At 49.4% G+C, this 14,526-nt stretch overlaps 2 protein-coding genes and 1 long non-coding RNA gene across 8 annotated transcripts in view; 1 reads left to right on the top strand and 2 right to left on the bottom strand.

The window, feature by feature from the left end:
- Positions 1–14,526, top strand: part of ANTXR2 (ANTXR cell adhesion molecule 2) — a 79,256-nt gene that overhangs the window by 39,172 nt on the left and 25,558 nt on the right. For both annotated transcript variants that reach the window (XM_042026985.1, XM_042026984.1), the window contains exons 11-16: positions 2,384–2,462; positions 4,713–4,808; positions 9,225–9,266; positions 9,820–9,915; positions 12,852–13,019; positions 14,159–14,239. In XM_042026985.1, coding sequence (XP_041882919.1) covers positions 2,384–2,462; positions 4,713–4,808; positions 9,225–9,266; positions 9,820–9,915; positions 12,852–13,019; positions 14,159–14,239 — 562 coding nt within the window. The remainder of the gene's footprint in view (positions 1–2,383; positions 2,463–4,712; positions 4,809–9,224; positions 9,267–9,819; positions 9,916–12,851; positions 13,020–14,158; positions 14,240–14,526) is intronic.
- On the bottom strand, positions 2,971–6,166 carry LOC121664026. The gene is made up of 2 exons (XR_006015846.1): positions 5,911–6,166; positions 2,971–5,603 (listed from the first exon to the last, which is right to left on the bottom strand). It is a non-coding gene; the product is annotated as an uncharacterized LOC121664026 (long non-coding RNA).
- LOC121664023 (collagen alpha-1(I) chain-like) overlaps positions 9,880–14,526 on the bottom strand; it is a 225,722-nt gene continuing 221,075 nt past the window's right edge. For all 5 annotated transcript variants that reach the window (XR_006015845.1, XR_006015844.1, XM_042026987.1 and 2 more), the window contains 2 exons: positions 11,310–11,488; positions 9,880–9,965 (listed from right to left, as the gene is read on the bottom strand). The gene's annotated coding sequence lies outside the window, so the exon portion shown is untranslated. The remainder of the gene's footprint in view (positions 9,966–11,309; positions 11,489–14,526) is intronic.

The following is a 14,526-nucleotide window of genomic DNA, read 5'->3' as shown; positions in this document are numbered from 1 at the left end:
GAGCTGCTTGGCTCTGCATGTTCCTGGTGCCAGGCTGCAGGATGGCACTGCGGGATGGCCCCGGGGGGCTGCAGCAACAACACTGCCTGCCTCTTGGGGGGTTTATTTGAGGGGCCCCGAGGAGATACCCTACTCTGTGGCAGCTTTCCAGAGCTCAGCCCTCAGCTGGGATCTGTGCTGGTACAAAACTAGTACAGCCTCACCCTTCACTGGTGAACCAGGGCTATGCCCATGGCTGCCTGGCTGCAGGGACAGGAATGTTCTCTTGACCTGGCTGTTCTGAGCTCCGCTGGAGGGACTTGGCCCTCGCACAACACTGACAGTCACCAGTGGGAAATGCAGGGTCCTGAGAAATGGGATCACTGCTGCTTGTCATTTTCATCTCAGAATATTTCCAGTTTTGGCAGAGTGCTGAGATAAAAGCCTCACACACGTGGCTGGTTGCTGATAAACACTAGGATGTGTTTGTGTACACATCTGTCTCTGAACTGTGTGCGAATGAGTAGTAGAAGCAGGACACCTTTTTCTGGGACTCCCAGTTCAAGGAGCAGTGTTTGTATGAATCATAAGTACCGAGAGCCCAGCAAACAGGTGGCTGCTCAAGAAATGAAAGAACGTGTTTGGTATCCCCTACAGCCACGACAGTCTCAGGGAAGGAGTGCTTTTGTGTGTTGACAGGTTCATCCTTTTGAAGATGAGGTAATTATCTGTGTGAGTTCACTCTGTGGCTTCCAGAGCTAAGTGGGTATGATCAGCTCCAGTGACATCTCCAGTGGCTCATCCCTGCAGCGGTATATCAGGGTGGGAGTGGGTAGGGCAGGGCTGCTCTCCCGCCGCGTGTCCCGTGCTGGAGCTGATTGCTCAGTGAGCCTGCTCCCTGGGATCTGTCAGTGTGCTGACAGCAGGAGCGCAGGGATGCAGAGCTGCGGGCACGGGGTGGCACATGGCACCGGGGCTGGGAAATGCAATCCCAGCTAGTACCTATTATAACTAGGAACGGTTCCTGTGTTGCAAACGGTGAGGTGTACAATGGGCTCTAGTCCACTGGGAAATCTTTGCTATTTTACAGAATGCTTCATACAACCCAGTGAGCTCAAGGACATGTCGAGGTCCCCAGGATGCCAGGGAATGATCCTTTTCTTTAGTGTGGGTTACGTGTTTTATCCAGGTGTGTTTCATGTCTCTGTTGTGCTCCATTTGCTAGCAGAGACCATCTACCAAAACAGCCTCATTCCTCACTAGGTGACATTCCAGGCAGGACTCAGAGGGCTGCCAGGTCAAACACGGATGGAGGGGCAACTGCAGGAGTGTGTGAGCAGCTCAGCCTGGGGGTCCTCCTCTCCTCCAGGAGAGGCAGGAAACCCTCCTGCCCTGCAGTTCTGGGAGAGTTTGGCCAAACCTGAGCAGAATCCTCATGCTGGAATTTCCCCTGGCATTCCTCATTACAATGCCAAAACAAATAATTGGAATTAAAAATAATAAAAAGCACCACATTTAAAAAAAAGTCGTAATCGACCAAAGTTTCACTGTGGTTTGATTTACTGTGCTGCAAGGGAATTGAATAGTTTTGGGTTTTTTATTGGTTCTGATTCACTTATTCCAGTGAATTCCAATTAGAAGGAAATCAGAGTTATTCTTTCTGTTGGATCAATTATTCATAGCAGAGATCATTTAAAAATGAGTTTAGTGGAAGCAACTCACTTCATTTTTGCTAGAACTGAAGAAGAAATTTAGCCAAATTAGCTAAAATAGCTTTGAACTCCATATTGACTACAGCGTTTGTGCCAGAATAAAAACTCATTACATGTAAGAACGGTGTAAATGATTAATCATTTTAGTTCATGGATATCTACATTTTTATTTAATTACATCTATGCATAACCATAAACTGTCTGAATCCTGGGAATCCAAGCCAGAGAAGCTGAGGAGTCTTCTTCTGTTTAACATCCACCATGTGTTGTTTTCTTGTAGGGTTAATTTGTAAAATGTAAACCACATACCATTTGTATGCAGTGTTCGGGGCTATTTATAGCAAGTCCTGACCATTTATAATTATCCGACATCTTTATCCATAATGTCTGTGTGTGACTAAGGAGATGGTTATGGAACAGACAAAGCAATGTTACTTTTACAATTTATTTTATGTAAAACTTTTGGGAGTATTTTCTGCTCTGTGGAATGGAGAAGGGATATTCTCTACTTGGACAGCTCTTTGTCAAGGAGACCAAACTTATTCCCAAACAGGAATAAGCACAGGCTTCCATTTCCCCTCTGAAGACACTCCCTGTGGAGCAGAGGCTGTAAGTACAAGTGCCTGCGGAACAGGTATGAGCTTTTGTTTGCTGTTCCATGGCTGCTCATGTTTCTTCTTGTCTCTTGGCAGAACCCTGGAAGTTTTGGTGAGTTTGAATGAAGGCCAGTCTTTCATGTCCAGCTCGTTAACCATCACTGCTTCAGAGTGTGTAAGTGAATGACTTCCATAATTCTGTGTAAAATCCCCACACCCTGTTTCTCTTTGGGCTTTGCCATTGCAAGACCTCAGAGCAGAGAACCTCTGCTTCCACTTTCCAGTGCAAAGCTGTGGCTTTCAAAGTACTGGGAGGCTTCCCTGCCCTCAGAGACCTGGTCACTGTAGATGCCATGCCCTGAGGGCCAGGCGTGACAGTCACCATTCCAGCATGGCTCTGCCCTGAGTAGGACTGGAGGGAGCAGATGGGCACAAGCTTGGCCCTTCAGCCTGCATGTGGAGAGAGGTTACAGTCCTGCACAGGTACTAACGCTCCATAACTCTGGAGCCTTGGGAAGGAGTGTAGGCTCTTAGCTCTTGTTCATCTGGGGAGGCAGCCTGTCCAAGCACAGGCCAGAGGATCCCACTTACACCTGGGGGTGAGGCAGTGGGAACATCCCGCTAAGTCTGATCACAGGTTATAGAAGAGAGAAAAGCTGCTTCTGGGAGAAACCACACACTTGTGCAGCCAGTGACCGTTATGATTTAATACATATATTTTCTAGTCTCACATTTTTGCTCTCCTTTAATTCCTTTTGTATGACACAGGACTGCTGGGATTTGTGGAGGGAGACAGAAGCCCACAGTGTTGAGCACGTGCTGTGCATGAGGGCCTTTAAATGTGTACCTCAAGTGTAACATGAGAGCAGTTTTCCCATTGGGCATGGAGTACAGAGAGCAGTCTCTTTTGCCCGTCACCACACATTGCTCCCAACAGAATTTCTTTGCTCATAGATCAGTAACCTAAAAGAGAAAAAAATGACATTTTTCTTCTATTCATTTAAAACCTCACCATTCATGCACCTGTAGAAATCAGAGACCCAGTGCAGCCCTGCAGTTTTAGGAGGGGAAGCCTGACTGAGCTGGGAGCAGGAGGAACACACAGAGCCCAGATCACAGTTCTCTATTTCAGGGCCTCTGTCAGCTGGCAGCATGCCAGCCGTACACCAAGCAGGGTGACAGGGCTGTGCAGCACGGGAGCTGCTGCAGCCCAGCTGCAGCCTGCCTGTACCTCAACCCTCGCAGAGAAGTCAGCACATGGTGCCCCTGTAAGAGCTACCAGGAGTGCACAGAGAGGGAACAGGAAAGCAGCTCAGAGCGAGATGCTGGGCACGGCCTTCCCACTGTGCTGCATGGTGGCTCTGCTGCTCTGTGCTCACAGCCTGCCCTGGCAGGAAGCAGAGAGGTACAGATGTGCACAGGAAGGAAGAGCTTCTCAGCAGCCTTTTTTGTCTCTATTTGGTTTCTGCTCTTGGCCTGTGCTGCAGCAAAGGCAGCTCCACACAAGAACTGCTGTTTCCATACTAGCAGATGGGCAACTCAAGAAATGGGTCACTGCTAGAACTGCTCACTAATTCTGGGAGCTGAGCAGCTGATGGCTGACTGGGAGATGAGTTACAAGTTATAGCCTCCCAACAAACACACGCTACTGCAGTGAAAACAAACAAAAATACACAGCATTAGGCACCCATTGTACCTGTGTCCCTCACTGCACCTGGGATATGCCTCTGTTCTACCCCCATGTCCAATGGAGCACCTCCAGTACAACTCTTCTTACTGCGTCAGGACTGCTCACGCAGTATTCCGGTCTCAGTGATTCCCTGGGTCTCTCCTTTCCTTTTTTCCCAGCTGAAGTCTGAATAACTTTTATTTTCCTAGGGACGCTGTTGTGTTTCTGTCAGTGTTGTTCTAAAAGCCTGACTGTAGGAATAAAGACACCCCCAAGAAGTGGGTTGGAGGTGTGGGAGGTGGGCTGCTCAGTTCTGCGGTACAAGTGTTGGTGGGAGCAGGAACACTCCCTCCTTCAGTTTGAGGTTCACACAGCATGGCTGCAGGGAGTCAGTGTGCCACAGTCTGTGCAGGCGTGTGGGCGATCAGCATCAGAGCCTCACAGGTGTACTGTTCATAGAGATGCCTTAAAATCTCCCCACATGCTCCCCAGGCCATGTGTGAGACCTCATGGAGGAGAAGGGCACCTCTTATTCACAGGCTTAGGATGAGACTTCCCCTGTCTGTGTCTGATGGCTCATTCCTTAGCAGGCAACGGACTCTCTCTTTTCCTCGAGCTGGGCCTCGTTCTGATCTCGGGGCTCTCAGTTGTACGAGTTTTACATCAGAAGGAACCCCCTGACCTGAGCAGAACTAAGGCTGGCTTTTGGGGTGAGTGCGTGAAGCAGCGCTGACACTGTCCCTGCTGTCTCCACAGTCCAGCGGCGTGGCAGCGCTCATTGCTGTCCTCGTACTGTTGCTGCTGGTGGCACTCGGCTTGCTCTGGTGGTTCTGGCCCCTCTGCTGCAAAGTGGTGAGTACAGACTGCACCCTGAGCCATGGGTTGGAAACACAGATCCTGCAGGAAACTGTTGAAGTGATGGGGAGGCAGCTCTAGGGGAGCTTGTGACAGGCAGAAAAGGGCTGGGGAGACCAGCTCCAGCACTGGGGCCTGTCTGTGAGTTGCATGCACAGCAACCAGCACAAGCACAGTGCTGTTACTGGGAATGGGGTGGCCATAATGGTGTGCAGATGTTACCCTGAAATCAAGGACCACTTTAAAAGTGCTCTCACTAAAATTGGTATTTGCAGTCCATTATGGGCTCTCAGGTTGGAAATCCCTCTTGGTTTTCATAATCCCTGCACGCATCCATCTCTTTATCTGAGTGCACTCTCTATCCTCACCCCAGCAGCAGCAGTGTTGGTCGCTTGACTCCTTCCATTCCTTTCTGGGGGAGGGAGGTGTTAAATGGCTGAAGTTTATTATTCATCCAGCTCAAGGACAGCGTGGAGGACTTGGGAATGGAGATTACTTCCCTGATCTGGGTTCCTGGTCTTGTCTGGGGCCTGTGGAATGTGGGGCAGAGACGAACTGGCCTTCTCACCTGATGGTGCTGCAGCCCCCATAACCCAGGGGGTCCATCGGGCCCCTGGCTGTCCAAGGGCAGGAAATCCTCAGCCTCCATCTGCACCTTCACAGTCTGGGGTTTCTGAGATGAGAACAAAAAGCCTTGCTTGTTCTCATTCTCCACAGCACAGACCCAACAGAAATCCAGGGAGCTTCCTCTTAGTCACCTTACCTCCACTTTATTTTATATGGTGAGCCTCCCTGTGGAAAAGGAACACTGGAAATCAGTAAGAAGCAAGTTCCTGGTTTTCCTATTTTAAATAACCTAACCTTGATTCATAAATCAGCTTCACAAGTTAAAATTCCTACATGAAGCAGTCCAGTGAATAGTTCTATAGTATTAATTTGCAGCCATATAAAACCATAGTTCTTCAAATGTTTGTGCCCTCTGTGTTTCCTCCCGCCTCCTGTGGATACTACTTGTTACTTCAAAACAAAAGGTAATCTTAGGCCTCTCTGCTACAACACTGCTGAGTTCCAAGCCCACACACTGTTGCACTGAACCTACTGCGGAATACTGATCCTTCCTTCTGGTTTTGCCGGCCGGTCCTTGTGCTGTGCCTCAGTTGCTGCCCTTCTCTCCTGCATGTGAGGCTTGGACATCCATCACCTGGAAGGGCCACTTGTGGCTTAGTAGTGCTGGGCTTCAGGGCAGCATCCCTGAGGAGAGAGGCAGCATTATGGCCAGGCAGGACCTGTTCTTCCCTTCCTCTGGCTCTGCTTCCCTGGCAGAGTGCAGCGCCTGGGTTCCTGGAACAAAGAGCAGAAGCACAGAAGTCAGAATCCGATGGAAAAGAGAGATACAGGGTGTTGTGGGTAGAATAAGTGTCTGGAGCCAGGCGGGTGTGTTGCCCCCTGCCCACGGGCCCAGCTCCATCCTGGCTGGGGCTTGGCCTTGCAGCATTCTATGGTGTGAGTCCCATGGACACTCAGAGGGTGAGGCAGGGGGACTCCCTCTTCCTTCCTTGTTCCCCGCTTTCAAGTGTTTCACTGTGACAGTCCTGTCACTTGTCCCTCGCTGTGGAACGTATGATTGCAGCAAGCTGGCTGCAGGCTCCGTGCTGACATCTCCTAATGCCCACATCATGGAGCGGCAGAAAAGTGTTAATGAGTGGATCAGAGGCACTGCTGCCTCAAGCACCAACTTCTTTTTTTTTTTAATGTTTTTTTTTTTAAAGAAATCAGCTCTTCTCCAAACTCAAACCTTCGTTCTTTGCGACTCACTAAATGAGATGGAGCTTTGCCCGGAGAGGCTGATGATGAAACCAGACAAACTGAGGAAGCAGCCCATGTCTCCATGAGGATGATAAGACAGCAGCATTATTCAGAGGCTTCTGCATTGAAACAATCTGAATCCAGCTCAGGAAGGGTTAATTTACAATACTCTGGTCTTCCTCTGTGCAGTTCTGCGTGCAGCTCCGTGCAGAGCTGCATGTGTGCCTTGGATTTTTCTTTTTTATAAACAGCTTTCTACTGATTTCACTTGGAATATCACACGATTGAAAATAATCCTTGTGTGTGCACGTGTGATTCAAGTGTGTGAGTGTGAGAGCCTGTGGAAGCATAAGGATGCAGGCATTGACATTCCAGTGCTGTCAGCAGGGTGAGGAGCTGCTACTCAAAGCAGATTATTTTCTCACACCACTGTCACTTTTAAAATAAGTTTCATTTTCTGAAGCCATTAGAAATAACAGCTAATTAATGAATTGCTTGGCTTTAAACTGAATTTCCCCTCAAAATTCAAGGAGTTCAGGAGCTGGCACAGGTTTAGATCCTCCACTTGGGGAGACAAGCAAAAGCTGCCATTGACTATTGCCTTAGGAAGCCACAGTGAGCTCAGACAAGTCAGGTTTCCCTTGATTGTCCGGGGAATTGTGATTCCTACATCCCCAATGGGCGCATGGTCCACGGGAATTCCATCCCTCATCGCGGAGAGGTTTGCTGAGCAAAGGCGTCTGTGCTCAGACAGATGCGAGGTCTCAGAGTGGCACAGCTACAGTAGGGGAAGGACACTGCCGTTTCATATGGGTACATACGAGTCCACCTAGGAGGACTTCCTCCTGTACAGCTTGCATGCCTGACAGGGAAATAGATTGTTTTGGGATGATGGTTAGGGACAGGTGAAATGGAAATAAGGACAGAAATTTAATAAGGTGGCCCTTCATTGAGTGAAAGTGCTGCTTTTCTGTTTGCACTCTCCTAATTGTTTTCAGTGAGAATGAAGTATCTCCGGGCTTTGGAAAATCCTACTCAGCATCCAAGTATCTCTCAGGATCTGTCCCATGATCCCTCTGTGTTGCTGTTTCATGTAAAGTTAGGGTAATAATTCCTAGTGTGGCTCTCAGGAATGTTTCACTAATTAAATAATTTCTTTCGGTTAAGTATTCTGGAAACTCCTGATAGCTGGGAAGAAAAAGTGTTCAGAACTATTAACACAAAAGTAACTCCTGGCATCGTTTTGCAACATCTTAACAGCAAAGGGATGTCTAGTTGAAATCCACAGTTCACTTTCCAATCCACCCAAAGCACTCTGAGCTTGACGAGTGAACCATTCCATATCTTAAACCTGAAGGGCTGTGGGAAACTGTTTGCAGGGGTGCCATAAGTAATTTCTCCTGTTGGGGAGAATTCCTGTATGCAGTGCTGAAAGTCCACAGCCTGTTTAGGCAGTCAGTAGTAACTATCTGGGGGGGCACCAAGAACTGAAAGGTAAATCAAGATGGAAAACTCTGTTGGTCAAGGAAAATATGTTTCTTTTGTGTATTATGCTGACAGTCTCTGCAGTGATATTGTTCATAGGCAATGTTTAATGAAAGTACTAAACTTAATAGCACAGAGTGAGTAAAATAAGGCATATTTCAATTAAGGTACCTGAACCTGTATTAGATTGAGGTGTTTGTCAGCATGGACAGTTTTGGATATGTTTGTATATCAAGGCATAGCAAGAACAGACTCCTTGATATTCATGGTGTATTTTTTTAGTAATTTCCAGGCAATACCCAAGCCGAAAACATAGCTCGATGTCACCAAAGAACTTACTGTTAGCTTGCAAACCTGCTTTTCTCATGGAGGAACAGCTGTGCATTCAGTTTTCAGCCGAGTCAGTGAAGAGGGTCCCTTGCCTGCCTCTCCCCTCCTGGGACTATCAGTGCCGGCCATTCTCTGAGCTTTACAGTGTGGATGTGACAAAGGGAACGGGAAAAGACTGTAGGGAGAGATTTAAATAGAGGTGTAAGAAATGCTCCTGGGAGTGGGCCTCACCCGGAGCGGTGTCAGAAGTGTGGGAGTGTGACTGCAGTGCAGGCACTGCACAGTCATGGAGCTGGGAGGTGGGAAATGTGAGGGCTGCAGAAGCATCCAGGACATCCAGAGGTGAAGCCTGAGCTGCCAGAAGGCATTTCACACTTGTCAGTGGGCCAGAGACTCCCCAGCAGCACGGCAGCAGCAGCAGCTCGGCCCACGGCTGTGCAGGACCTCACACAGGCCTCGGACGTTTTTCCTCTGGGATTGCTCACGGACTCTGGGGAGTCTCGGCACTGGCTGTTCCTCACAGCGGCTGAGGCTCATCCGGCCAGGAAGTGTGGTGGCAGACACGTCTGCCCAGAGCGTCTGTGGGCCAGGCATGGCATGTTCTGGCAGATGGATGGTGGTAATTTCCAGAAGGCCTCACTGATGGATGCTCAGGGGAGCGGGCAGCAGCAGCTGCCAGCTCGCCGGTGGACGTGGGGGCTCGGGTGGAAGCAGGTCACTCTTACCATGGTCTGTTGCCTTTGGCTGCTGCCAGTGCAGCACCTTATTCTTTCCCATGTTTGGCTCTTTCAGGTCATCAAGGATCCCCCTCCACCTCCGCCAGCCCCAAAAGAGGTATGGTCTGATGGTGCTAATCTTATCACACTGCTCACATGAAACCACTCCTGTGCTTCCCTGCGCGCTGCGTGTCCCGCTCCTTGTCCGAGTGCTGCCGGAGAAAGGACTGCGCCGGGGGGAGCCTTCAGCAGAGAACAGGGTTGCCAAAGTCCAGATCTCTGCACTGTCTCAGCTCAGTGTGGCCTGAATTAAGCCCAGATCCACAGAAACACTTAGGGCCTTTATTCCAAGATAGATTTGTTTTTGCCATTCTGCATTGAAAGCAGAAAGACTGAATAGCCCTTGTCCAACATCTAAAGATTCACGTACGACTTAGGCAGCATTTTCACCCAGCTTGGGCATTCCAGACACCGAGGAATTCCCCTTACAAGGGAATTTCTCTCCCTCTGAAGGGCAGTAAAGCACTGGAGGCTCTGCTGTCCTCAGTGTTTGCACCCCTTTCACAACCAACAGGGTATGCTCCGTGAACTCCAGTGAAATATATAGATAAGACATTCAGTGTGTGTGTAAGTATCTTTTATAAGTAAGTATCATTTGAATGTACTTACAGGAAGAAGAACAGGAGCCCTTGCCTTCCAAGAAATGGCCCACGGTGGATGCTTCCTACTATGGTGGACGAGGAGTTGGGGGAATTAAGAGGATGGAGGTTGGTATGATCTGGAGATGGCAGTTCCCTCAAACACGAGCTCTCTGAGGCTGCAAGTGTGGAAACAAAGACTTGAAAGTGCACTGAAAATACAAGGCCATAATGTGTGCTTGTCTTCCCACTGGCATAAGCCTTGGAAAATTCGTTACCATATCGAACAATTCTGACCTTGCCTCTGAAAGAACAGCTTTCAGTAGTTCCATTTGACTGGGACTTTAAATAGCTGCCTCAAGACATGCTCTTTCCATCAAGCTAATGAGAAAGAGAGAGTGAGAGCCTTTTCTGCGTGTTTTGGAAGGAATTACAGTGAAACATAAGTCCCCCAAGTGTGGGCCAGCCAAATGCGCTGACAATGGTGACGCTGAGGAGAGGCTTGATCCCAGAGGGACTCGCAGCGACAACAGAGCCTGTCTTTGAAGAGACATGATAGCATCATGTTAATTAAAACAGAATGAAGAATGTGCATCCTTATGGGCACATCCTTATGGCAGGTTTTGTAGTCAAGTCAGCCTTTATGGAATGTGCAAAGCAGTTCCTAACTGCAGTCCAGGAAGCTGTCTCTGTCTGAAACACCCACCTAGGCCATACTGAGGTGTCTTGATGAAACTCTAAAGGTGTTGGCCTAATCAGCTTTGCTTGAGTACTTTTTAAATGCAGCAGCAGAACATGCAGGTTTGAAGCTGTGTCGTTTGTATGCATTTTCTTCAGCAGTTCAGAATTGCTAATTTAGAAGAGCTTTAGATTTCACAAAAAGCAAACATTTTGTGCAGTGTTTTGCAGAGGCAAACTAGGAAATGCTTTCCAACATCAAGAATTACAAGCCTGGATTTCTGAGGGGAACTATGATAGCCTCCAGGAGGGGCTCCAGGAGGGCTTCCAAGGTTTAAACCAGTCTAAATGGGATCGTGCACAATGGAGCAGAAACCTCATGAACACAAGTGACGTCAGGACCACAATGAAATGCACGTTCAGCCCATGGCAAAAATGCAAACGAGAGTAGAAACTGATGATTAGGTTAGAAAACCTTTTCATCTGTGGTAGGAATTTTGTGCAGGACTAAGGGCTAAAGATCTAAACCAACTGAAATTCCTGCCAGCGTAATCATGGGCCCTTGAAAAAGGCCCCCCTTCTGTGGGGCTGTGGCTCTGTCTGTCCCTGGGACCCCAGAGTGGTGACAGGTCTGGCTGGGCACCGATGGTCAGTGCCTCCAGGTTTGACTGGGGAGCTTCACCTCTGCCCTGCAGTGTCTGGGACTGGGGCTGGGAAGATGGGCTCAGGCTGTTGGGAGAGCAGGACAGGCCTCACAGATCTCCCTGGCTCAGAAGAGCACGCTGCTCCTTTGGGGAGTCAGGGCAGAGATGAGAGAAAACACTCCAAGGGAGGTTGTTCCTTACCTGGCAGTTAGAGGTGGTTTCTGTGCCGGGGCCAGTGACAAACTTGCTGGCCCAGTCATGACATTTCTTCCATGTTTGCAGTCCATGTGGCAGTGCAGTCATCTGGTTTTTATTGCTTCTCTGGCCTCTGTTCTTCGGCCATTCCTCCAGCAGCTTGATTCCACTGGCAGCTTCCCTGTCTGGAGAAGGGGAGGGACTGAACAAGCACCCTTGCCCTTCCCACTCCTGTGCTGGGGCAGGTACCCATCCATTCCTGCCTTCCCCACTAGCTCCACCCCTCTGTGACAGTCCCAGATAGCTTGGGCAGTGCTGCTTGCTCTCCCTAGCTCTGTCTTTTGGCATTGCTGTCAAGTTTTGTGATGTCATTGCCAGACCCCACCTGTTAATCTGTTTTTATGTCAAAATTGGGTGGTCAGACTCCACCAATTCTGGTTTCTTCTGGGTGAAGTGGCTTTTGTCAGAAGGAGAAGGTAATTTTTTCAGTGAGAGATCCACCATCTAATGGTTTTAACAGTGTTTAAAATACATTTTAGCAGCCACGTGACAAAAAAGTACCACTGATCACAGTGAAAGACAGGTGTTGAGGGGCCTCCTGGCAGGCCAAATCACCGCAAATGGCATGATTATGTCAAGTCTTGGTGAAATGATCCAGGCCACTTTCACTAAGAACTCTCAAACTCCAGCCATAGCTTTTAGCTGTTCCTTTTTGGATGAGGAGGGAACAGCCTTGTCCAGGCTTGTTTCTGAGTGCAGTACAACAAACACCCCTGCTGAGATTGCTGCACGGTGCTTCCAGTTACAAGGTGAAATAGGATTCCTGCAGCAAGGTGAATCATCCCTCGCAGCAGGAAGGTTTTTCCATGTAGTTCCTCTGCACAGCACGATGAGGGTAGCCTGTATGAAGTCGGAATACGTGTCTGTCTCCCCAACAGTGATAACCCAGGTTTCCTTCTCTTTCAGCTCTTTGTGTATATTTTATACACTTGGAGCAGTGATTAACATACACATTGCTACATGTTCTACATGCACTTAGGCAGGTTAGACTGCTTCACCTGCTCTTCTCCAGTGTGTATCTTCCTGCAGGACAACATGGAAATCTGAGCAGGTTCAAGGAGCTTCTGCTCAAACCTGCCCAAGCATCGCATTTAATCTGCACTGGGGTTCTTGAAAGCTCTCTGGGTTAGGAAACCTGGGTTCCATAAATCTTGGCTTTCCTGTGTGCCGGATTAAGGTCTGGTATTTTAGGATAAATAAGAAGTGGAAATTATATTTTTATATCATTACTTAGAGAAGATTTGACAGATCCCCTGTCTCCTGTACAGCCCATGTGAAGCACGGTAGGATTTTCTATCACTACTGAGACTTATTTACACTTAACTAAGACTATTGTTATCACAAATGAAGAGGTAATGTTCTCCTCAGTACCTCCTCAGCACCTCCTCAGCACCTCTTCCAAATTTATCCTTGTTCAGCTCCCTCTGTTATTTGCAGCAGTTTCCCTGCCCTGTGGTGCACTTACACCTGAACTCTGCCTTTCCTCAGGTGCGCTGGGGTGACAAAGGCTCAACAGAAGAAGGGGCCAGGTTGGAAAAAGCAAAGAACGCTGTGGTGAAACTCCCAGAAGAACCAGAAGAACCTTTTCACCCTAAACCACCTAAACCAAAGCCTACCTCACCAGCCATGCAGCAGAAGTGGTACACGCCAATCAAGGTAATCTGTTCGACCGTCTTTGGTACAATTTGTTACTGAGGGCTGGATTCCTTGTGCCTTATGCATGCTGAGCTGTGCGTTACTTTCCAAGTGTTCCCGTTCAAGTGTAATGTGCTATTCTCAAAGGGAACACCTACTCAGCAGGAATGGCAGGAGCAGTTTGTAGCCCTAAATGCAATACTTGATCGTTACTGCCACGTTCTGTTTGCCTCCCCTTAAAAAGGGACATATTGTACAATGAGAGCGTTAAAATTTATGGGGGTTTGTTGGCTTAGTAGAGCTAATTAAACCCAAAACTGCACAGTCTGTAGCTGCTACACTAAGTTTTAAACACACATTGTCATGACAAACCAAGAAAAGCAAAAAAATTATATAAAACAATGTAATGCAAGAAGTCTGACAAAAAGTGAATTGTTCTATCTGGCTCATAATAACGATGCTCTGAGTCACCTGCAAACACAGCACAAGCACTTCTTACAAGTGGAGGGTAGGTCTGTAAATACCTTGCCTTTAGGTGTTAAGAGAAGAACACACACAGGTGTAGCTGGGACTCTGGATACTTCTGTCTTCCCAAGTGCCTGCGAGTCCTTTCTGACCCCCAGAAAGCCCTGAAGCCGTGATGTCCAGGCACACAGGCAAGGTCTGGAGCCATCTGTGCAGAGCGGGATGCTCCTAACCAGCAGCAGAGCCGCGGCGCGTGTCCTGTGCCGAAGCTGCACACCTGTGGTGAACCTGCTGCACCCAGCTCACGTGGGACTCACCGTGTGCCACGTGCCCAGCAGGGCCCGCGTGTATGCTGTAAAAACAAATGTATTGATGCGGGATAAACCCCTGCTGGACATGGGGGCATTCGGCCCAAATCACGGCAAACAAAGCACCGCTCCTGGATGGCTCAGAGTACGGGTGGGTTGGGCCCTGCCACTCCACTCCCCGGGCAGGTGAGTGCCCTCCCTGGCACTCCAGGTGGGCAGGAGCAGTACTGCAGTGGCTGTGGGGAAAACAGGCCAGGCTTAGCTCTGCTTGCTTGGCTCCAGGGAAGTGGTGCTCCGTTGTGGCGCTCCATGTCCCTGGGATGCCCCTGGCAGCCCCCGTGCGGGTGGGGTGTGCTGCCCCCTGACTGAGCCGCTGTGTCCCCGCAGGGCCGGCTGGACGCGCTGTGGGCGCTGCTGCGGCGCCAGTATGACAGAGTCTCGCTGATGCGGCCCCAGCAAGGAGACCAGGTGGGTGTGCGGCGCGCGGCCGGCGAGGGGCTGGGGCATGGCCAGCCCGGCAGCTCTGGCGTGGGGGGCAGAGAGCACAGTGGGAAGGGTGACGCATCGGGGAATCCGTGCGGCGAAAGGGGGATGGCACTGGCCTGGAGACACGGTGCCAACACGGGGCTCTGGAAGGCAGAGGGAGGGGCGCTGGATGTGGTGTGTGCTCAGGTGGAGAACAGGAACACAGCCTCATGTAGGGTAAACTCTGTCACGGGCACACAAATCGCTCTCAGATGCAGCTGTTCGTAAGA

This window comes from Corvus kubaryi, unplaced genomic scaffold (genome assembly GCF_017639235.1).
Source record: "Corvus kubaryi isolate FWS band 111438036 unplaced genomic scaffold, C.kubaryi_AGA036_p1.0 37292, whole genome shotgun sequence".
NCBI classification, from domain to species: Eukaryota; Metazoa; Chordata; class Aves; order Passeriformes; family Corvidae; genus Corvus; species Corvus kubaryi.
Note: the sequence above shows the minus strand (reverse complement) of the source record. Positions and strands in the feature narration are given on the sequence as shown.